General features: G+C 45.8%; 2 protein-coding genes across 2 annotated transcripts in view; one reads left to right on the forward strand and one right to left on the reverse strand.

Moving 5' to 3' along the window:
* Positions 1-1,451, forward strand: part of Ogfod1 (2-oxoglutarate and iron dependent oxygenase domain containing 1) — a 71,749-nt gene extending 70,298 nt beyond the window's left edge. Inside the window, exon 13 of the mRNA XM_037206089.1 lies at positions 1,077-1,451. Within this exon, the coding sequence (XP_037061984.1) occupies positions 1,077-1,208 (132 nt within the window). The 3' untranslated portion in view covers positions 1,209-1,451. The remainder of the gene's footprint in view (positions 1-1,076) is intronic.
* Positions 1-24,657, reverse strand: part of Bbs2 (Bardet-Biedl syndrome 2) — a 40,098-nt gene that overhangs the window by 8,238 nt on the left and 7,203 nt on the right. Inside the window, exons 2-14 of the mRNA XM_028871482.2 lie at positions 22,857-23,084; positions 17,995-18,120; positions 16,642-16,704; positions 15,016-15,093; positions 10,678-10,782; positions 10,422-10,508; positions 6,757-6,892; positions 6,533-6,672; positions 5,632-5,776; positions 5,378-5,549; positions 4,266-4,395; positions 1,942-2,073; positions 259-396 (exon numbers count right to left, since the gene is read on the reverse strand). Coding sequence (XP_028727315.1) covers positions 259-396; positions 1,942-2,073; positions 4,266-4,395; positions 5,378-5,549; positions 5,632-5,776; positions 6,533-6,672; positions 6,757-6,892; positions 10,422-10,508; positions 10,678-10,782; positions 15,016-15,093; positions 16,642-16,704; positions 17,995-18,120; positions 22,857-23,084 — 1,680 coding nt within the window. The remainder of the gene's footprint in view (positions 1-258; positions 397-1,941; positions 2,074-4,265; positions 4,396-5,377; positions 5,550-5,631; positions 5,777-6,532; positions 6,673-6,756; positions 6,893-10,421; positions 10,509-10,677; positions 10,783-15,015; positions 15,094-16,641; positions 16,705-17,994; positions 18,121-22,856; positions 23,085-24,657) is intronic.

Below are 24,657 nucleotides of genomic sequence, written 5' to 3' on the forward strand. Positions count from 1 at the left end.
GATGGAGAGAAAGTAATGATGTGATTTGTGCTTGAAAGAGCATCCTCTGGAACCAGGAAACACTGGGGCTGAAGAGGTAACCACTTTTGCAAAAGTCCCTTAAGGAACTCACCAATGCTCATCTAAGGTTTTACAAAGTTCTTTAGACCATGATTATTATATAGCCTATACACATGCAGTTATACATGCATTATACATGCACATCTTTACTCATTTTCTAAGAGAAATACTTCAGCTCTGAGGCTGTCATGATCTCACCTTCACCAGCACTTTTCGTAATTCCTCGAAGTAGACAGGGAAATCTGCTTCTACCTGAAGGTCTTCAATAGCAAAAAAAGATGCCATCGACTGGATGATATCACCAGCCAGATCAATATCATCAGTATTGACAGTGATCTACCCAGAGAAAAATGGGCAAATTTAGCATCTTCACAGACAGATGAGAAATAGCACCCAACTTTCTCCATGGTCCACACAATTCTTTTGTTGTTACTGTTGATTTTTTGGTTTTGGGGTTTTTTACTGGGGGGGGGTGTTTGTTTGGATTTGTTTTTTGTTTGTTTGGTTTTTGTTGTTGTTGTTGTTGTTGTTGTTGTTGTTGTTTTAAAGACAGGGTCTTTCTGTGTAGCCTACTGTCCTGGATCTCACTCTGTAGCCCAGGCTGGCCTCAAACTCACAAAGATCCACCTGCCTCTCCCTCCCGAGTGCTGGGATTAAAGGTGTGCACCACCACCACCCACACACAGTTCTTGAGAAAGTGTTTATGTGCAGTGATGAAGTGAGGCTGCTCCTTTTAGGAAATTATAAACCACAGTCATTATTGCTTGCAGCTGGCTAAAAGGTCACTCTTCTACCCTTATCAACTAAAGGCAACATTAGGCAAACAATGAAAATGATTTCGTGCCAAGTGTCATTCAAAGCTAACCACCCAGGTAGCTGGGACTACAGGTCAGATCACAGCATCTGGCTTTGTCACCAGGAGAAAGAAACACAGCAAACAGCCCAACAGGAAAAACATGGTGTCCTTGAGAACAGCTGGATGGTAAGTGATCTCTGACATTTTTCTCTCATGATAGAAAAAGGCCCGCAGTGGGAATGGAAGCTGGAAGTTCCACAACGCACAGCTCAGTCATGGAGGGGAAGCTCAGTCGGGAACGTCAACTGACTGCCTCAGTTTCTCCAGTGGATGTCTGCTGGACGGTGTGTAACTCTGACGGCGCTACCTTGGTTTGCTCTCTCAGTGAGGCTACCCCAGTCATCTCTGTGGGATGCTGTCAACTCCTGATCTGAAGATGTTTTGCTGTCTATTGGCTACTACAGTCTCTGCTGCCCGCTACTGATCCTCTCACTTCTGCTCGCAATATACTCAGTAAATTTACTCATTCAAAATAAAAATAAAAGTTAAAAGCATGGCCATCATGGCTATAACAGATCATTCTCTAGACCTTACAGAATTGTACCCTCTACACTCCCAGCCATCACGGTTACTTTTTTACTTTTGGTTTTTGTTGGTGTTATTGTTTGAGACAGCTCAGGCTTGAACTCACAGAGATCCACCTGCCTCTGCCTCCTGAGCCAGCACACCCTGCTCCTCATGGTCATTTTTAACTGTCAACTTGACCCAAATGTGGCCAGCTGTCTCCAGCTCCTGCCACCCAACAACAACAGTGGCCTGTGGCCTGGAACTAACGCTCAAACAAAGCTTTCTCCTCTGTTGCTTTCGCCAGGGGATTTTGTCACGGTAACATGAAGGAAGATACCAACCCTCACCAAATTACACACGGAAGGAATGAGAGGAAAGAACGAGGCGGAACCCTCTCTTCCAGAGTGAACCCCAGTGTCTACGATGGCGCTGACACCAGGCTGGAAAACCTGCTTTGTGATCTTGATGGTACGTTTCACTTTGCACACACAGTAGAACTCCACGGCACCATACATTACCTCGCCACTTGATTTTATTTTTATGTAGAGCTGGCCACCATTGCGTAAGGATGTGAAACAGACTTGAAATGGGGCATTCTGAATGTTAGTGTCTTCTGGCAACAGAAAGTTCTGGTTGAGCCACATGACCATCTTAGAAATGAACAGAACAAAGCACACTTCAGTTTTTAAAGTACAGTCACCGTGGAAGGAATTCCTTTCTCTAGTTTTACTGCTTGGTTTAAAAAAAAAATTAGACTTCACCTCCCCCCCCCCACACACACAGGTCAAGTACATGTGAATCATACTCCCCTCTCCCTAACCCCTGATCTTCAGCAACACTCATAACTAGAGCTGGTCCCACAGCTGGCACAACTGTGCGGCACTTGCAGTAGGTGCTATTTCTGTTGATCTGGAAGCTTTTTGTAGGTGGACAGGACTGTCTGCACAGGGCGCTCCATTTTACTGTGCCATTGTTTCTGATTAAGTGTACATGCGCACACTCAGACAGAAGTTATCTGCACATAATTCTGGTGTTACTACTTCACAGTGGTTTGCAGTCGCCTTCCAGGCAAGACTCACTCAGGAGGCCATCTAGAAGGGCCTGCCCAGTGGTCTGAAATCTACATAGAGTTCTTTACGACATTCCCACCGTCTTCTCTGCCCTGGGAGCGGCTTTCCTGCCATTGCTCACCCCTCAAAATGCAGGTCTGCTCCAACCTGTGCTCCACCTGCTCCTTGGTCAGGAGCCGACCACCGTCTGCACTTGTGTTGAACCAACAACCGGAGACACTGACTGATGGGCCGGCAGCCCAGCAGCCCGTATCTCCTGAACTGACTCGTCCCCAGCTGCAGCTCCCACACCAGCTGCCATTTCAGGGGACATCGGCACAGCAGCCGAGTTCATTGGGGCTGGGCTGCCAGAGCTGTGGTGGCGGCTGGGGCTGGGGCTGGGACTGTGTGGGGAAACCTTCCCTGAAGCACCAGCTCCTCTGGTGTGTGACTCTGGGCTTTGCCCTCTCAGAGGCCATGGGGTGGCCTTTTGCCTACTGGTGGCCTTTCTCCTCTTTGCAATGCGAAGCAGCTGTCTCCACCTCCAGCTCCCACAATTCTTCCTCCCAGGCCTCCTCTGCCCTGCAGCTTCCTCTTCCTGCACCTCCCCAGGAATTATGGGAAAGTCATGGGCGCAGGGTTGGACAGGAAAAAGACAAGCAAGTACTGACTTAATAAGAAGGAAAAGAAGAGTTCTGACACCCAATCAAAGTACGCTCCACTGCCACACATGTTAAGGCTATAAGGCCTTTGACACCAGTCATGGACTCTTCCAGGCTCCTCCCCTTATAGATAAGGAAACTGAAAGTGAGGGGAAGTCCTCAAATCACTGAAAATGAAGTTAAGGTAGCACTTAAGCTAAAAAACCCAAACCGCCCCCACCTCCAAATCCTACTCTTTCCCTCCCCTCCCCCAAGATGTTTCCTATGCAGCCCAGGCTGGTCAGGAACTCAGGTGATCTTTCTAGCTTCATCTTGCAAGGCGCTGGGAATGCAGGCGCACAGTGCTACCCTAGACCTCTCTCTCTCTCTCCACTTCATCCTGGGCTTCTCTTGAAACACTAAGTCAAGACGACTAATTCCATAACAAAAGAAAGGGGGGAATTAAGAACAGGAAGAATTCAGTTCTAATTAAGGTGTGTGTGTGTGTGTGTGTGTGTGTGTGTGTGTGTGTGTACACATGTGTACATGTGTGTGTATACATGTGTGTGTAACTTTCAAAGTTCAAAGAAGAAAAATTTCAGTGAATTATGAGTTTTGTTCTGTTTTTTGAGACAGGGTCTTACTATACAGTCCAGGCTGCCTGGAATTTATGACGTAAGCCAGGCTGTTCTCAACTCATAACCCTCTTGCCTCTGAAGTTCTGGGAGTATAGACAGGCCTGTGCCACCACACCTAAAATTAGTAATGTTTTATTATAAGTTACTAGCCAGGGTCAGCAAGATGACTCAGTCAGTAAACCATGTCAGCCTGATGACATGGGTTTGAATCCTAGAACCCACGGAGGAAGGAGGAAGGAGAGAACCAGCTGCCAGTGTTGCCCTCTGACCCTCACACTCACAGCATGGCATGCACACATGTATCACACAATCATACACACACACACACACACACACACACACACACACACACCTGTTAATAATAAAGTAAGTGAAGCTTAAAAGCTTCTTGGCGAACTCCACATAGTTCATGTTCACTGCTGCCAGCATGGCCTTCACATTTCTCCCTTCCACCAAGAACATCGAAAGGACTCTAATGTTCCAACTCTGAACTGAAAGAAAAGACAACACTCACCCTCTGTGCCCGCTCTGCAATGATAAAGTTCACGTAACTGGCAGGCTCGCTAGCCGCGTCTGGACTGGTCAGCGCATACATGGTGAATCGGGGGAGCTGTCTTGTCAATTCAAATACATGGAACTGGGTGCTACAGCCAGCCAATGAACACAAGAGAAGTGTTTGGTGTAGTGTTACGTCTGTACTCCCCACCCCCTACGTTTTTAAGACAGGGTCTCGTGTAGCCCAGGCTGGCCTTGAACTCCTGGTCCTCTCGCCTCTGCCTCCCGAGTACTAGGATTACAATGTACCACCATGCCTGACTCAGTACAATGCTATTTCAAAGCAAGGGCCCAGAAAATAACTCACTCCTGGGTCACCACCGACTGATATCTAAGGTTACACTGAAGGAAGAGGGAAACTTGAGGGTTAAAATTCTGTGACAACGAACGGGGCCGAGATTTAGAAATAATCTAAGTTGTCCACATATACATACACTCATGCTCCAGGGCTTTACAACACCCTGAAAGAATACAAAAAGCCTTTGAATTTTATTGATCAACCGATTTTGTTGATGTTGTTTTTATGAAACAGGGTCTCACTAAGTTGCTCAGCATGGCCTTGAACTCTCTTGTAGTCCAGGCTGGCCGGGAACTTCTGATGTTCCTGCTTCAGTGGGACTGCAGGCCTGCACCACCGTGCCCAGCATGCAGCATGCAGCCCAGGTGCAGCAGGGCTCCCACCAGCCTCTCAACACTGCACCTCATATAAATGTCTCCCACCCCTCAGAGTGTTAGTGGCCAAACTAGACTTAAATAATTATCAAATTATTCTTCCACGTGTGGTGCCGAGGCTCAAACCCAGGCCCCCGAGTGTGCTAAGCATGAACTCTACCACTGACTTTCACCAAGAACTCAAACATGTTGTTAAATAACCATCGGAAACTCACACACCTCCTTTTTCTTTGGAAAGAATTCAAATTAGGAAAATAAAAGGTCATGGGAAAACCCTGACTGGTGGCAGGCAGATCTTCAGTGGCTGCTCTGGTCTCACAGAGGGTAATCGCCACAGCCAACCAACCCATCTTGCCCTCATAAGTCTCTATGGAAATGATCTGTGGCAAAAAGGGTCACCTGCTTCTGTAACCCACGAAGGTTTTCAGGTGCAGATCCACAGGGACATCTTTGGGAGGTGTAACTGGGACACGGATGGAGCTAGAGAGGTTGTGAATGCTGGGGTGAACCACATGGCTTTCACCCACAAAAATCCCCTCTGCAAAAATTAATACTGCTCGGATGATGGTATCTGGAAGAGAAGGAATAACGTTTTAGGAACTACTCCAAGGCAGCGCGGGCACCTAGCAGTACCAGCCGAGGTAGTGTCTTACCATTGGAAGTGGAGATGCGCAATTCCGCATGCGCATCCTGTACATCACTCCCCAGGCTAACCGAGAGGGCGGTGTGGAGCTTGGTATTGGCTGGAATTATGCCTTTCTGCCCATCAGCCTCATTCAGGGGACTGCTCAGTTCTGCCTGTAAAACACAATGTCAGCTTAGTCGTCACTCAGGGAAGAGAGTCCAAGTTAAGTACAACGGCTATTCACTTCAGAACAGGCTTCCCCTCCCCTCCAATCCGACCTCGTGACTCCTCTGAAATCCATCCACCAAGCTGGCACCCCTTTGCTGTATCTGGCTCTGAGCAATTCCCATTCCTTGTCCCTATCCCCAGTCCACTGCACCTCATCACGCCCTTTACAAATGTGTCTGTCTCTTCCTCTCATCTCTATTTCTCCTTTTAAAAACATTTTATTTTTAATCTTAACTAGGTGAACATGTGTGGGGCAGGGAGGACTGTGCATGTGTGAGTGCAATGCCTGGTGAGTCCAGAGAGGGTACAGCATCTCCCAAAGCTGGAGTTACAGGCAGCTGTGAGCCACCTGCGGTGGGTGGCGGGAGCCAAACCTCTGTCCTCTGCAAGACCAGTAGACACAGTAACTGCTAAGCCATCTCTCCAGCCCTTCTTGCTCCGTTTTTTTGAAAAGGTCTGGCTATGTAATCCAGGCTAGACCTTAGGCGCCTCCTCTTAGCCTCTGAGTACTGGATTGCACTGAGTACCACGGTGCCCAGCATTCACGCCTCTTCACTCTGGCAGTGGCCAAAAGGCTGAGGCCATCATCTCCACTTCTGCAGGAGGTCAGGGGGGCCCGCACTGACCCTGCACTCCCCACACTTGGGGATCATCCTGGCCAGTCCCAGCATTGCAGACTCTGTCCCCCAGCGGAGTCCTACCTTGGTGTTCTCCTCGTAGTTGCGGAGTTCCAGCAGCAGAGTCTGCTTCTTCTGACTCAGCTCTCGGATCAGGTCCTGCTCTACACTCGTGTCCAGGAGGTTCCCCTTCATCTCCGCTGTGCCTGGCAGGTAGCCTCGGACTGAACAGAGGACACCACCCTAAGCACAGCCACGTCTACTTTCGACATTTTGACTTTTCAAGGACTTTTCTTATCCCCATTTACTTTCCCCATCCACTGAGCAGCAGATTAACTGCACATGGCCATCCATCCGGTAATCTCCCTCTACCACACCAGCAATTGCAGAAGAAAAGTTGTCTTTAAATATGACCTCTCCAGTCCGGTCACTTCGAGCATCAACCTGAAAATGAAACAACATCAAAGTCACTTACGCTGCCGTTTTAAAACAACAGCAACAAGAAAGCTAACTCTACAGGATACTTAGTCCAGCCAGGTACGGTGACACACACCCGTAATCCTATCACTTGGGAGGATAGCTACAGGGTCATCCTCAGCTACATTTTATGTTTGAGGTCAGCCTGGACTATGCAAGACCTTGCCATTCACACATTCTCTCTCTCTCTCTCTCTCTCTCTCTCTCTCTCTCTCTCTCTCTCTCACACACACACACACACACACACACACACACACACACACACACTCGTTTTGTTTTTTGTTTTTTTTTTTTTTAAGAGTATACCATGAAGCCTGTGGCTTCTCCTATAGACATCCTCAGTTGCTGGGGCCAGAGGGACCAAAGTGTCCTCAAAAGAGATGTACTTCTTTCAACAGAAGTTGCCCTTCCCACAATGTTCCTTGTGAAAAAACAGGTCCGCTGAGAGGCACAGGACAAAAGGCGTGTGCTCCCAGGCCCACCTGCCCGGACCCAGATTCCGCCCTGCCACATGCCGTTTATGAGATCTTAGGAAAGCTTTTTACCGTTCTGTTCAGGTTCACATGGAGATCAATAACAGAACGAGTGTGCCAACGGGGCCCGCACGGCAGAGGGCACAGTCCTGGGGCTGTCAGCACAGGCCAGGCCGCAGACACACGCACAGAGGTGTACATAAACACCAGCCCTAAAAGCTGCTGTACGTCTCTACCTCCAGCAATCAAGACGTTGCAAGTCTGCCCTGAGTTCAAGACCAGCTAAGGCTATACAGTTTGAGGCAAGCCTGGGTTATATAGTAAGACTCTATCTCAAGACGAAAGAAGGTTCACATATGAATCACATCTTTGTGGCAAAATGGCTCAGTGGGAGGTACCAATGACCTGGCGCTAACACCTGAGTCAGGCCCCAGGACCCACATGGTGGAGGAGTGAACTTGAAGGAGTCCTTCAAGCTGCCCTCTGATCTTGACAAGTGTTCCATGGCACACTTGATCCCCCTTAAATAGATACATATAATTTCTTTAAACTCTACCATTACGATTTGTACACTTAAAAATATATTTACACCTAACATTTAAACAACATCAAATTATCCCAATCTTCTATCTTCTAGTAACCTTTTCTTTGAGACAGTCTCACTGGCCCTGGCTGTCCTGGAACTCTATGTAATCCAGGCTGGCCTTGAACTCACAGAGATCTTCCTGCCTCTGCCTCCCAAGTGCTGGGATTAAGAGTGTGTGCCACCATGCACAGTACAACTATACAACCTTTTCAATAACATTATCCTCTCCTCACAAAAACCCCTTGGACTTCTTAGGGCTCTTCCCAAAAACAGACAGCTGATCACTTGCAAAGACATCTCAAAAACACTAACGAAGGACGTTCACGTGAAAGGACTGGTCCAGATAACGATGCAGGTGTTAACCAAAGGCCAGGCAGCCAATGCTAGTACCTACGTTTATCTTCTCAGAAATATCCTTCTGGGCAAAACTTTACAACCCAAATACACAGGCTCCCAGCCTAGCCTTCTCTGGAGTACATCCCATTCACTAACTCCACAACTTTATTTACATCATGCCTGCGCTTCACCAGAACTCTCAAACATCATCTCCACCCCGTTAGCTCAGGCTGAGTGAACCTCTTCTTTCCGGTGGAGCCTACCAAGCAGCTCCACAATGTGTGGCAAACAAGAGTGCTCCTTTGCTAACTAAGGAGGACTCCATTTATTTCTGTGACCACTCTACGCTTTTGCTTCTCCGATATGGAAGGAGCAGGTGTCCCTCCAACTCAGTAATGGACTTTGACAAAGTCAATGGACTAGCAGCATTTATTTAGTATCTTTACATGGACATGCGCAGCGGGATCTGTGCATTTTCCTTTGCTTCATTATTTCTGTCAAGGATGGATAACTGTACACTCTCCAACAGATTCAATAAAAAAAATCCTTAGTTTGAAAACCTTTACTATAAAACTGTAGGTCCAGTCATCGAGGGTACCTTTTATCCTTGGCTTAGTGAGACAGTCTCATTCTGTAGCCAAGGCTGGCCTTGAATTCAGGATCTTCCTTCATCTACCTCGATTGTTTGTTTGTTTGTTTGTGTGTTTGTTTTTTGAGACAGGGTTTCTTTGTGTAGTTTTGTTGCCTGTCCTGGATCTCACTCTGTAGACCAGCCTGGCCTCGAACTCACAGAGATCTGCCGGCCTCTGCCTCCCAAGTGCTGGGATTAAAGGCATGTGCCAACACAGCCCGGCTTTCATCTACCTCTTAAGCATGGGAATTATAAGCATATACCACTATGCCTGGCTCTTGGTAGTAACTCCAAATTTTTGACTCAATCATAACAATTTCTGTTCCCCAAGAATATGGTTGGCTAGGACCTTAATGTTTGCTTCTCCCCAAAATTCATACATTGTAACCTCACGCAAGATGATAGTACGGTGCCACTGGAAGGTACCCTCATGTGTGGGATTAGTGTTCATATAAGACGCCCCCAAAGCCAGGTGTGGGGGTACACACCTAGAATCTTAACTGCTGTTAAGAGGAAGGTTTGAAGGCAGTGTGGGTTGTACAGTTTCCCAAGCCAGGTTGGGCAACATTAACAGGACCATATCTCAAAAACAGAAAAATAAATAGTATTTTTAAAAACATTCCCTACCCTGGGAGATCCTGCAGCTCCTTCTGCTGTGTGAGGTAACAGTAAGAAGACAGCCACCTACAAGGAAGCAACCCTCCCCAGACACCAAACCTACTGCACCTGAATGTTAGAGTCCCCAGTCCCCGAACAAGGGGAAATATATTCCCACCACTTACAAGGTACCCAGACAATGGCAGTTGTTACCACAGCCTAACAGAGCAAACATAATCAGCGTATGAACTGTGAAATGTCTGGGTAAGTGATGATGACAAAGTCTTCCCTTACAAGTGCCAAGGACAAGTGAGAACTGATCTTTAAGTGACATCCAAGGAAGGCAGAGACGCTGGCCAACAGTGAAGAAGAGCACAGAGGAAGAGGCAGGAATCAGCTGATGGCCTAGGCAGTCCACACTGACAGAGGAGTTAGTACAACAGTACCCATGGAGATCTGGAAGCTAACAAGACAACCTTCACTTGCCAAAACACTAAGAAATTCTGATGTGAAGTTGAAAAAGTAAAGAAAGCAAAAGGATTTTATTTGAAGTTATAGGTGGGAAATCAACATCCTAACATGATTCTTCCTGTTAAATTCTAAGTTTCTGTGCACACAGCTCATTATTAGATTATTAACTTCTTTTTTTAAACTAGCCTACACCTACAGTGTAGTACTGATGGATGGATTCTCATGTCTTCACAGAAGAGATTTAGAAAGAAGATCTCTGGAGATTTGTCTCCTAAGTATGGTTTACAAGGCTGAAAGGACACGTCCACCTTGGAAAGACAGACTTAGGTTCTATCTAAGGCACTCAGCCAATGCCAGAAGCAGATGCTAGAGTCACACACACATTCCTTAACATAAACTTACCTTTCCATTGGACCACCCAGTTATCAGCTCACACACGCCATCAGAGTTAATGTCAAAAGCATGAATGCTCATGGCATGGTTTTTGGACTGAAAAAGAATTCCAATAATTAGTAAAGGAGTCTCTCAGTGTCAGAGATACACAGTCCCTGAGCAGGGTGGGGGTGGAGGTGGAGGGCTGGACTGCACTAACTTTAATTCTCAGTATACAGTCCCTGAACGGGGTAGGGGTGGAGGTGGAGGGCTGAACTGTACTAACTTTAATTCTCCAGTATCGGGCTGTCTTGTCATAAACTCCAACTGTGCCATTGGAAAGGGCATAACCAAACCGGCTGCCATACATGGGACACAGAGAGGTGATTATCTGCAACAAGAACACACGAGACAGTTGTTCAGTATGGATCAACTCAACTTCACGTGTAACCTTATAAAATCGCTCGGTTCTCCAGGCCTGACATGACCATTGCCTCCTTGAGTATTTACACAAGATCCTCATGACACAGGCCACTAACATTCACTCATGGAAGCAGGGGAAGGGTCCACAAGAAGTACAGGGCCTCTCCTCTCCTTTCCCCAAGTTTATGGAGCTAACAGCCGAGGGGCGGGAGACTTTTCTTTGGTGATGCTTGTAGCCTCAAAGTCATTGGTTCACTAAGCCAGATTTAAGGGGGCTGGTTTCTTTGGTCCGTCACTGCTCTCTCAATCTTGGGTGAAGAGTCAAGAACCTCCCTGTGGTATCTGTATTTAGATCTGAAAGCCCTTCCGGAACAAGCAGCAGGCAGTTATCTCGGGATAACAGCAGGATCTCAGGATCCTGAGAGCTGTTAGTGCCCGCTGGAGGGTGAACAGCCTTGAAGCTCAGGCAGCTTCTTCCCACAGTGTCAGGAACTAAGGCGCTCCCCGGGGGCTGCACTAGGAAGGCTCTGTGTCCAAGCAGACCCCTGTTTTTGAGTCCCACTCCCCCAAACACTTTGTGAAACATCAGCCGACTTCTATGAATATGGCATCTACCTCATAAATAATCATAAAAACATCAAGCCCAAGATCTCTCTGCTTCACATGGCTAAATGAACCACCTGAACTGTGCCTCATGGTGAATTCTTTCCTTCAAGAAGACAAGCACCGGGCTGGAGAGATGGCTCAGAGGTTAAGAGCACTGACTGCTCTTCCGGAGGTCCTGAGTTCGATTCTCAGCAACCACATGGTGGCTCACAACAATCTGTAATGAGATCTGGTGCCCTCTTCTGGCCTGCAGACATACATGCAGGCAGAACATTGTATGCATAATAGATAAATAAATCTTAAAATAAATAAATAAAGATTTCATTTCATAAACTATTAAAAAAAAAAAAAAAGAAGACAAGCACCAAGAAAAACGCCAGCCCAGTGGCACTCGAACCCATTGCTGGGGAAAGTGAGAGCAAGACAAACTCCATTTTAAAGAAAACTTCATTTCTAGCAATACTAAGATAAAAGCTGAGCCAAGTTCCAGAGACATAAACACCCAGCTAATACTCCGGTCAAGGTGACCCCTCCCCACCCAGGGTGGGTAGGCTGCTGGCCAAGAAACAGTCATGAAGCTCAAACAAAGGCTTAATCCATCAAAGTCTCCGACAGTACTGGGAGAGTCTCCAACTGTATTTTGTCTTCTGTAGTTCTTCTCTTGGCTAAATGTCCCTGTTAACTGAAGTATGACCCTGAAATGCAAAGGCTTGTACCCCCTAGCCTGTGGTTTTTCCCTTTAAAAACCCTTCACTCTGGGAGCTCAGGGCCGTCCTCCTTCACCTGGCTAGCCAGTGTGTTGGACGTGGACCAAGTCCAGGCTTGCTTACTATCAATAAACCCCTTTGTACTTGCATCGGATATTGGCTGTGGTGGTCTTGCTTAGAGGTCTCACAACACGGGCACAACAAAAGGAGTCCTCTTCTCTACCGTCCACGTCATCTACTTCACAGATGGATAATCAAATTTAAACAAACTCACAAAGTTAGATCAAGCCATGGGGAAATTTTTAAAAAGTCACAGATGTGTAATTAGGAGGAAATGAACCAAGCACACAATAGATGCTGTTACACACATCAACACCAAAGGCTTTACTGACTGACTAGTTGACTTAGACTAGTTACACACATCAACACCAAAGGCTTTACTGACTGACTAGTTAACTTAGACTACAGTTTGTTTCAAGAATTGGCTAGGTGGTGGTGGTGGTGGTGGTGGTGGTGGTGGTGGTGGTGGTGGTGCACGCCTTTAATCCCAGTACTCCAGAGGCAGAGCCAGCCTGGTCTACAGAGCAAGTTCCAGGACAGCCAGGGCTAAGAAACCCTGTCTTGAGAAAAATAAACAAACAAACAAGAATTGTAATCCACAACTGACTTTTATCTGCATATTTTTTCTATAATATAATTTATTGTTTGCCTGAGGTAAAACAATGTACAATCTTTTCCAAACTAAAAGCTCAAACATGCAAACTCATATGGTGCATACTCACAAACAGAAATGCATACACCACACAGAAACATTTATAGGACTTTCTAAGGACTGAACACACTTTAAAGGGTAGAATGTGATGCTGAACAGGGTTTAATGATCTCTGACCCTACAGACCTATTTCTAATTCTGGCCCCAATACAAAAGATACTAAAAGATAAATTGTGTAAAGCAGAGACTGGTTATGTAATCTCCTTCACACCTACAGTTTTCCACAAACCACACATGTCATTTAACTGAATACAAAGCACTGAGTAGGTTCCAGGGTTACTTAGCCCAAAGCACCCTCCTACAGTACTTAGTACTGTGTACTGTTAACTGTCGAGCCTGGGTAGACACCTACGGAAGAGCCATCCACAGCAAACCAAAAGACAGGAAAATGGCTGCAAATGAGCAGTTCTATAGTCTGTTTCCAGTTAGCTCCAGACTCCCTGTGAGTGCTGGCTGGATATGTCAACTTGACACAAGCTAGATTCATCTGATAAGTGGGAACCTCCACTGAGAAATTATCTCCATAAGATGGGGCAGTTGGCAAGCTTGTAGGGCATTTTCTTAATTATCAATGGGGGGGGCAGCCCATTGTGGGTGGTGCCATCCTTGGGCTGGTGGTCCTGGGTTCTATAAGAAAGCAGGCTGAGCAAGCCATGAGGAGGAAGCCAGTAAGCAGCATCTTTCCTTGGCCTCTTCATCAGCTCCTTCCTCCGGGTTCCTGACTGTTTGCATTCTTATCATGGCATCCCTCAATGGACTGTGATGCAGGGGATGGCCAAATAGACCCCTTCCTCCCCGAGTTGCTTTGGTCATGCTGTTTCATCACAGCAATAGTAACCTAACTAAGACAGCGGATCCTTAGTGAAAGGTTTCCCTTTCTTCCTTTGTGGACAGAATAGCAACTAGTTCCCTCTGATCCTTGGCTCTATCCCATGTTCCACTCTCCTTTTCTAGGACTCAGGGAAAAGGTGCTTCAAAGAACTCTAGCATCACATCTAATAGTGACAAAACCGGAAATCCAACACTCCCAAATGATTACCACCCAACAGGAAAAGACTCACTACAAATTAGTATGAAAGAGATGATAAAGTACAACCTAGCCTTGGCAGGTCAGTGAGTGGTGCTTTTTGGGGGGGGAAAGGGGGGCTTTGGGGAAAGCTATAAATCCCTCTAAGAATCAAATAAGCTGCTGGAGAGATGATCCAGTGACTAAGGGCACTGGCCTCTCTTCCAGAAGACTCAAGTTCTATTCCCAGCACCCGCACAGTGGCTCATAACCATCTGTAACTCCAGTTCCAGGAGATCCAGCATCCTCTTCTGGCCTGTGCAAGCACCAGGCAAGCACATGGTTCACGGACTTACATGTAGGCAAAAGACCCATATACATAAACCAATTTTTTAAAAATCCAGAAAAACCAGGCATGGTGGCTCACATCTGTAATCTCAACACTTGGGAGGCTGAGTCAGGAGAATGGCCATGAATTCAAAGTCAACCTGGGCTACTCACGTTCTGGGCCAGCCTTGGTTATTACAGAGTGAAACTCTGTCTCAGAAGACAAAACAACAAGAATCCAGTGGCAGCAAGGCCCCACCTTCTGGAAAAACTCACATAAGCACATTCTCATGAACCGGGTCCCGGTGCCTCCACACACACACCTTTACACTATTGCTTTTTGCACTCATTTCTCACCTTCACCTCTCTGTCCACAAGTGTAATTTCACATTATAAGAAGTCTGGGCCAGGCATGGTGGTGCACACCTGTAGTCCCACCATTCAACTGTGGAAACAGTCAGGCCTACATGAGACTCAGAAAAAAACAAAAACGTGGGGTCATGGTAGCACACGGATACCTGTGAATGTGAGGCCAGTCTTGTCTACATCGAATTCCAGGCCAGCCAGAACTACATAGTCAGAACTTGTCAGTTATAACAACAATTATGAGTAAATAAGAAAAAATGTAAGTTTTTCTCCTGAAGACTGTGGGCTGTGGGACGACACCCAGCAATCTGTGGTGTTCCTGAGTGCACTGCTGTCCTACCTAGTCCAAGGCCACCATTCTGCACCCTTGACTTCTCTAGCAGCCCGAGGTCACCAATCTGAAGTAGCAGTTCCTACCTCTGTTTCTGTCATTTCCGCCACAATCTCATCCTCTTTAAAAACCCGGATGTCAAAATCTTCAGATCCAACAAGAAGCTGAAAAAGGGAAGAGAGGGTCACAGGATCATAATCTAATGTGTAAACCCTGCAAAGTTTCATAAATTAAAAACAAAGGCCATCCCTTTGCAGCTGTTGCTACCCACCAGTTCCAGCCTTCTAGAAATCCAGTGCTCAGGGGGAGGGGGGGGATGTAACTGATTTTGGTAGGGAGAGAAAAAGCCACAGCCAGTCCACAGTGCAGGGCAAGCCTGCCAGGACAAGCGCCTTCCTGAGGCAGCAGCGCCTCCTGCTGCTGATGGAAGCCTGCTGTGCTCAGACTGGGTTCCTGAGCACCGGTGCTCCCGCTGTGTGCTCCCGCTGTGTGCTCCATACTGTGTCAGAACTGCCTTGCCCTCAGAGACTGTAAACACAAGACTGTACCATCTGTCCAGGAGCACCCATCCATGCCACACAGACTGATAAATGACTTATTTCTAGAAACAGAATGCTGCCATTTTCCTGAGGTAAAATAGGGCTGTGGGGGCACATGCGGTGTCAAAATAACACCAGGAAAACCAGGCCTGAGAGCTCACTGGCCCTACCAGCCTGAGGAAAGGGTGCAGCTCCTTCACCCGGACCCCACAAAGAGGTGGGCACTTAACACTGCTGCGGTGCACAGTGACCTGTCACGTTCCTGATGGTCTGGGGGCCTTCAGCTTAGCTGAGGCCCTGACATGATGCGGTCTACTCAATCTGCCATCTGCCCGTCCATCCCCCAGCCCTGGTACTGACCATCACTCCTCTGCAGCTGTACTCCGACTCTACAGCCGACAGACAGACAGACACGCAGGCAGCACAGGGGTAGCAGCTGCTGCAGAAGTTCCTGCATCGGACCTCAGCTCCCCAGGGCACGGCGGAGACTATGTGAATCTGTTACCTCCCCTGCCTCTCGAGCCCTTAGCCCTGTGTGGCCACACCGTAACCGGCATGGATACACACACAGGCAGACTTCGGGTTACTCTGTGCTGTCCAGTGTGTGAGCCGAGAGCAACATTAGCAAGTACGACTGCAATCAAAGAAGTCTGCTTGCTTCAGCCAGGGCCAGCCAGGAAAGAAGGACCACCTCTTTCCTGGCACCCTGGCACCCCGTGAATTTATTGATCTCTAATGAATTCTGGAATTGTGGAAAGACACAAACACATTTCTGTCTATGTTTCTGACATAGTACGCTCACGACAAAGGCCTGTCTCAAACACCACGGAGAGTGGGCTACGTTAGGACACAGTAGACACTGCACACATACCAACTTCTCAAGGATCTGAGTTCTAGGGTGATTTCTTATATTAATACAGAATTATCAGAATAATGTCAAAAGAAATAATTTTGTCAGCCTTCTCTCTTCCTATGTCTCAGAGACAGAGACAGTGAGAGGAGGAAGAAGAGGAGGAGCAGAGATGAAGGAGAAAAGAGAGGGAAGGAGGGGGCAAGAGTCAGGGGAGAGAGACCAGTGAGCTCATATGCAAAAACAGCCATGAGAAGCTAATGTCACTGTGGGAAGAAAACATATTCAGCTGCACAGGCACTGACGGCCACTTCGCCTCCCACCTCTGTCTTCCCATCACCATCAAAGTCACACAAAGCCAGGGAATGAACATTGTCTCCAGTAACCTGAAAATAAAAAAGAAAGTCATTAATAAACCATCTTTTTTATTTAATCCAAAAATATCAGCTCATGAAGGGAAGGTTTACATAAACAACCAGTGAGTTCTCAATACTACCTACAGTTAATATACATATTATTCTGCTTTTAAAAATTATTCTTTTTGTGTGTACATATACATGTGTGCATATTCTATATTCTTGTGTGGGCATGGGTGTATATGTATATGTATATGTGTATGTATATGTCTGTGTATGTGTATATGTATGTGTATGTGTATGTGTGTATGTGTATGTGTGTGTATATGGGTATATGTATGTGTGTATGTATATGTGTATGTGTATATGTACGTCTATGTATATTATGTATATGTATATACGTATGCGTATGTGTATGCATATGCGTATGCATATGTCTATGTATGTGTATGTGTATGTATATGTATATGTATGTATATGTATATGTGTGTATATGTATTTGTATGTGTATGCGTATGTATATGCATATGCATGTATATGTATGTATATGTATATGCATGTGCATGTGTATATGCATATGTATGTGTGTATGTATATGTGTATATGTATATGCATGTGCATGTGTATATGCATATGTATGTGTGTATGTATATGTGTATATGTATATGCATGTGCATGTGTATGCGCATGCGTATGCGTGTCTGTGTCTGTGTGTGTGTGTGTGTGTGTGTGTGTGTGTGTGTGTGTGTGTCTGTGTCTGTGTCTGTGTCTGTGTCTATGTATATGTATGTGTATGCCTAGGGATATCACAACAACCTCAGGTGTCACGCTCTATCCACTTCCTTTGAGACAGGGTCTCTCACTGGCCTGTAGTTCCCAACAGGATTAGACTGGGTGGGAAACCAGTAAACCCCAGGAATCCTCCTGTCTCCACCTCCCCAGTGCTGAGACACAGGTTCAGGCAGCCAGACTCAACATTGACCTCAGGTCTTGCCTGAGGAGGGTACTCTAACAATGGAGCCATCTCCCCAGCCCTATCAGTCCATTCGGTTTTTTGAAACCATTATTCAATACAATCAGTGGTTAAAAAACATCTAGAGAGGGCTGGAGAGATGGCTCAGAGGTTAAGAGCACTGACTGCTCTTCCAGAGGTCCTGAGTTCAATTCCCAGCACCCACATGGTGGCTCACAAACATCTGTAATGAGATCTGGTGCCCTCTTCTGTGTACATAATAAATAAATCTTTTTTTTAAAAAAAAAATCTAGAGAAAATTAAAAGTAGAAATGCTTAAAAGTATCAAAATGTTTAGTTCTTCATACCGTCCAAAAGAGATCATTTCCTTCATGATCAAAACCCTGAAGAGCACAATTGCCACCGATGATTGCAAGAGGAGGAGTGATGTCTCCCAGGGTCCCCAGCACAATGGCATTTGCCCCATCTGCTACCTAGGAAGGAAGAGACAGGACACAGTGACGTGCAGGCACACTGAGGGGGAAGTTACCAGTGTTTCCTCTAGATACTCAACGGACTCTGCCCTCGCCTCCTAAGGGTCATCCAGGCTTCTCTGGGCCCACACTGTGACTCTGGCAGAACAAGCAGAATCTAGCACATGAAGAGCCCAGCTCCCACGCCAAGGTGGTCTCCAGGACTTCTGATCCTGGGGGTCTGGTCATCTCCCGATGACCAAGGCATGCACCTTTAAATACCCAAGTTCTGAAATAAATTTACCTCTTTTAGATAGAAATCTTTTTGTGCCACCATACACAGCACTATATAATCTTTAAGTATGAAACATTCAAATATGTGTGAGTATGTGTGTGTAGGAAAATAGATCATAAATTACATATATATAATTGTACATAAAGAAAAGATTGGTTATCATAAAAAGGCAATAGGTAGGAAATAGAAAGGCTAGTGAATTACATGCAAAAAAATTGAATTGGCTACTAACTGAGAAAAAAGGGAGCAGCTGGAGGGCAGATGGGGAGCTGAGTGGGAAGGACAGCAATTGAGAGCATGCAGGATGAAACCCAGTACATTGTATGCTAACCTAAAAGATTTTAAAGAAATACATGTGTATGGACTATTATTTTAATGATGTAAAGATGTGCTACATTAGTTTATGCTGAATTATTTTAAGATGTGCTGCATTTGTTCCACCTTGCCTGCCTAGGGCACCTGACTGGTCTAATAAAAAGCTGAACGGCCAATAGCTGGGCAGGAGAGGGATAGGTGGGGCTGGCAGGAGAGAATAAATAGGAGGAGAACAAGAGGGTCAGGCAGCCGCCAGACAGAAGAGTAGGACATACAGAATGAAAGAAAGGTAAAAAAGCCCTAAGCAAAACATAGATGATGAGAAACAGGTTAATTTAAGTTAAAGAAAAAAAGCTAGCCAGAAATGAGCATAAGCTAAAGCTGAGCATTCATAACTAATATTAAGTCTCCATGTCTTTATTTGGGAGCTGATTGGTGGCCCAAAAGAAAGCTTGTAACATATATGTATGTGTAAAAAGACAGCACTCATAAATTTAAATTGCCAAAAGACCAGTTAGATGTTAAATATTAAGTAGTCAGGCTTGCACCTGTAGTCTCAGCTAAGCACAGAGTTGAGGCAGGAGGATTGCCTGAGCTCTGGAGTTTGAGATCAGCAAACACATCAAGACCCTGTCTCAAAGAACAACAATAGATAGATAGATAGATAGATAGATAGATAGATAGATAGATAGACAGACAGATAGACAGAACAAACACAAAAGGTAATAATGAACTGGGAAAATGAATTAATAAATACATCAAACTTAATTTTCTGCTAATAAATGGCAAGTAAGAAAATAATGAACAATATACTCAGTAGAAAGGAAGCATAAATAAACAGCCAATGGTACTCATTTCCCCCTCTTACATAAGCAGTGGTTTAAAAAAAAAATCCACGCCTGCTGAGGTATTCTCATAATCTAACAGGGAGGTAGGAAAACAAGAGTCCCCCAGGGAGCAATTTAACAATAACTATCAAACATGTATTTATCTTAGTGGTGCTGGGCTATAATCCCTGAGGACAGCCTGCAAGCTTGAGGTCAACTGGGCTCATGGGGGTTTATTTGACTTACAGCTTACAGTCCATCATCAGGGGAAACCAAGGCAGGAACCCGGATATAGGACATGGAGGGGTGCGGCCTGCTGGCTTGTTCCCCATGGCTTGCTCATCCTGCTTTCTTATACAGCCCAGGACCACCAGCCCGGGGTGGCACTGCCCACAGTGGGCTGGGCCCTCCCACATCAGTCCTTAAACAGGAAAATGCCCCCACAGGCTTGCCTACAGGCCAGTCCAATGTGGGCATTTTCTTATCTGAGGTCCCCTCTTTCCAGATAACCCTAACCTGTGTCAAGATGACAAAAAACTAGCTGGTATATTTGGCTACTTCATGAGTTAGTTCAAGGCCAGCCTGGGCAACTTGGTGAGACTCTTATCTCAAAAATAAACAAGAGAAAAAGAAAGAAGAAGGAGAGGGGAAGAAAGAAGAGGAGGAGGAGAAAGGCTTTGGCTTCACAATTACACTGCTGGCTTTTAACTTTTTAAAGATTAATTGATTTTGTTTATGTGTGTTTGCCCACCAACACCCTCTCTGGCACCCAAGGGCACCAGGCATGCAAGTGATGCACAGACATACATACACTACACCCATACACATAAAATAATAACAACAACTTTTAAGGAAAGCTAGCTAAGCATGAGCTCATGAGAGCCAGAAAGCAGCCTTTCTCCGGAGCTCCTGCCCTGACTTCATGCAACAGTGGACTGTAACCTGTAAGCTGAAATAAGCCTTTTCCTCCCCTAAATTGCTTCTGGTCATGGTGCTTATCAGGAGCAACAGAATGACACAAAAACACACAGCAGCCAGCAGTGGTGTGCATACCTTTAATTCCAAGAGGCAGAGGCAGGTGGATCTCTGTGAGTTTGAGGCCAGCCTGGTCTACAGAGTGAGATCCAGGACAGCCAGGGCTACACAGAGAAGCCCTTTCTCAAACAATAACAACAACAACAAAAAGAATACACAGTAATTTCAAATAAAGACATTAACAGTATATTACCAAATTAAAAGGGCTTTGGGGGGTTTTGTTTTGTTGAAACAGCATCTTGCTTTATAGCCCAGGCTGGCCTTAAACTTACTATATAGTCCATACTAGCTTAAAATCCACAATCCTCCTCACTCAGCTCCTAAGTGCCAGAATTACAAACTTATACTACCTACGCTGTAAAGGACACCTGAAATAGCCAGGGAGCAGACTGTCCATTAAATAGATAGATAGATAGATAGATAGATAGATAGATAGATAGATAGATAGACAGACAGATGAAATCCAGGGAGCAGAATGTTCATTAACTCAGATGGATGGATGGATGGATGGATGGATGGATGGATGGATGGATGGATGAATCCATAGAGCAGACTGCCCATTAACTCACAAACAAACAAATAAGTGGAATCCCGTATATGCATATAACGGCACATTATTCTACCATAACAAGGAGTGAAGAAACACTAATACACGGCACAAAGTGGGCTAGCCTGGGAAACATGCTGGGAAAAACAAGCCAATCACAAACCCACAGACATGGTTCCACACTCAAGAAAACAGACTGCTGCTGTCTAAGGCTGGAAGCTAAGGGGGAAACAGGGTGCCTGTTTGGGGGTATGGAGGGTTTTCTGAGTTGATAAAAATGTTTAAAACTGATTGTAGCAAATGTTCCAAAACTCTGAAAAGTTCCAAACTAATTAACAGGGACTTTAGATGAATTGTATAATATCTTAATTATATGTTAATACAGGACACATAAAAGCCTAAATGTATGTATCTACTATGATTCCTTTTTATAAGGAATGAGCTGAGGACCATGGACAATTGCTGGCTGCTGGGGAGGGAAGACCACTTCTCTTTGGGGTGTGACCACTGGTGGGTGGTCTGTGTCCCAGTGGATGGCCCCACACCAACGCACATATTCACAGCACTAACTGGATTCCGTGTGTCATTTAAACAACAGAGGACCAAAAAAAATAGAGGATATGAAGTTGGGTGGTGGGGCCAGAGCAGAGCAGAAAGTGGCTAAGAGGAGGGAGACGTGCTGTGGATCCAGAGGGGAGCAGACAGTGGATATGATCAAAATACATTGTGTAAATATAGAAATTTTTCAAAAAATAAATAAAAAGTATTTTTTTTCTTTTTAAAGATTTATTTATTGTGTATACAGTGTTCTATCTGCATGTGTGCCTGCATGCCAGAAGAGGGCACCAGATCTCAGTACAGATGGTTGTGAGCCACCATGTGGTTGCTGGGAATTGAACTCAGAACCTCTGGAAGATCAGTCAGTGCTCTTAACCTCTGAGCCATCTCTCCAGCCCCAATAAAAAGTATTTTTAAAAGAACTTTTTAAAAATTGTACTCATATATACTCACTAAAATGAATGAACAAAGTGTGTAACCAGGCACAGCTGGTCTATGTCTGTAATCCCAGCACTCAGGAGACTGAAGAAGGAGTCACAAGTTCAAGAACAGCCTGGGCAATGGTGAGACCTAATCTCAACACACACACACACACACACACACACACACACACACACACACACACACATCTAGGTGGATAAATTCAAATGCTGTTTGTTTATAGGAGATTCTTTTGAAAATACATTTCTTCGCTATCTTTCCTATAATAAATACAGACAGCTCAGTGTTAAAGCTGCAGACGCATGGAGACGGCAGGCTGCAGGGAGGCCTCCAACAAGCCGTGGTGCTTAACGCAAAGCCACCAGAGGACTGTCTGACAGAGGGTGTCACAGACACTGTGACATGCTAGAGACACTCCTGGCTGTCACCAAATGTGTGACAACCATAACCCGACAAGTAGGCTACATGGGCACAAACCGGGGTGAAGGTGAGCTCCCACTGTCACCACAAAGACGACACTGCAGCAAACGGCTTCAATCCAAGTGACGAGGCCGGGGACAGCAGCCCAGAGGTGGAGCACTTAACCCGTGCGCACAGCAGCCCAGAGGTGGAGCACTTAACCGGTGCGCACAGCCCAGGCTCTGAGCTCAGCGCCCAACACCACCAATCAACAAAAACCTCCTGTCTGACAAAAACCAAACCAAACCCTGGGCATTGATGGGTAGGGGGGTGTACTTGCCTCTCTGTAGAACAAATCTGAATTGTTGTAGATATCATAAGCCAAAAGACTGGTCTGTGTTCCCACTAAAAGAGCATCACAGCCAAGCTCAGGGTTCAAGACTCCCGCAGCCAGGCAGCTCACTGTCTGGTTAATGTTGAGGAGCGAAACATCGGACTCCAGGGGGCTCTGGAAGACTCTGGATGCATTGAAATGCTGGCTCCGTGTGTGAGGATTATGAATAAAAATCTGAAAAACACAAAGTCATATTCCCTTAAGACATCCAAAAATGCCAAATTCACATAGTATGTTTTTAAAAATTGGTCTAGTTGATTCCAACAATAACAAGAAGTCACCTTAATCTATAAAGCTTATGATACTCATACAAGGCCAGGCCTGGTAGTTCATACCCTTAATCCCAGCACTCGGGAGGCAGAGGCAGGTGGATTTCTGTGAGTTCGAGGCCAGCCTGGGCTACAGAAAGAGTTCCAGGACAGCCAGGACTCAGAGAGAGAAGAGACCCTGTCTCAGAAGACAAAGAGAAGATATTCACACTCAGTTTTGTTGGCAGCCAGCTTCCAGTCTTGGTGAATTATGGAAATCCCAGGGTTCTTAGACCTGTCCTGAAAGTGCACAGGGAGCTCCAGCTGCTGCTTATGAGGGCTGCACGCATGCTCCCCACCAGCAGGATGCAAATGGGTCAGAGGGTTGCATGCATGCTCCCCACCAGCAGGATGCAAATGGGTCAGAGGGTTGCATGCATGCTCCCCACCAGCAGGATGCAAATGGGTCAGAGGGCTGCATGCATGCTCCCCACCAGCAGGATGCAAATGGGTCAGAGGGCTGCACGCATGCTCCCCACCAGCAGGATGCAAATGGGTCAGAGGCATCCATCTTTGCTAGTGTTAATCACAGGAAGCTGATAACCAGCTTCAGAGCTGGTACAATACAGCACATGATCACGGGAATCAGAAAAGCACTTCCACAGTACCTTCCACACACCAGTCCCTACCCATCTCCCTTCCTAGCTCCTAGAATAGTCCATCGGTTTAATGTGCTTTACAAACTTAAAACACATCATTTAAATCAAATTCTTGAAGATTGTTTCACAATCTCCACTAGTAAGACCAAGAATTCAAATTAGTCCCAAAGACAGAAATTCAACAGTTTTGATTATCATAAATTTGATCATCTGAGTTACTTCATTCATCATTCAACTTCCCTGAGCTTCACCTGTGGAAATGAAGCTTACATCAGAAAATGAATTCTCACTGTTCCCGAGACAGAGAACCGGCTGTGGGGTGGAGTGTCTTAAATATCAGAATGGCCTGTGGCTTCTAAAGAGCTACCAAGCAAGGGGGTCTACAGCCTGACGGTGGGACTTCATTGCAGAAACTGCCGAAGGTTTTACTTTTACTAATGTGTATGTCTCTGTGCCTGTCTGTACAAATGTGTATGGGCACCAGCTGAGGCCAAAAGAACATATTAGATCCCCTAGAGCTGGAGCTACAAGGGGTTATGAGCTGACGATGTGGGTATTGGGAACCAAACTCTAGACCTCTGTAAGGACAGTAAAATTATTAAGCCCTGAGCCACCTCTCCAGCTCTCTCTCACTGAGAAAATTTTTATTATCTTTAAAAAAGAAAGAGGGGCTGGAGAGGTGGCTCAGAGGTTAAGAGCACTGGCTGCTCTTCCAAAGGTTCTGAGTTCAATTCCCAACAACCACATGGTGGCTCACAACCATCTGTAATGAGATCTGGTGCCCTCTTCTGGCCTGCAGGCATACTGTATACATAATAAATAAATAAATTTAAAAAAATA

Source organism: Peromyscus leucopus, chromosome 5, assembly GCF_004664715.2.
Source record: "Peromyscus leucopus breed LL Stock chromosome 5, UCI_PerLeu_2.1, whole genome shotgun sequence".
Taxonomy (NCBI): domain Eukaryota; kingdom Metazoa; phylum Chordata; class Mammalia; order Rodentia; family Cricetidae; genus Peromyscus; species Peromyscus leucopus.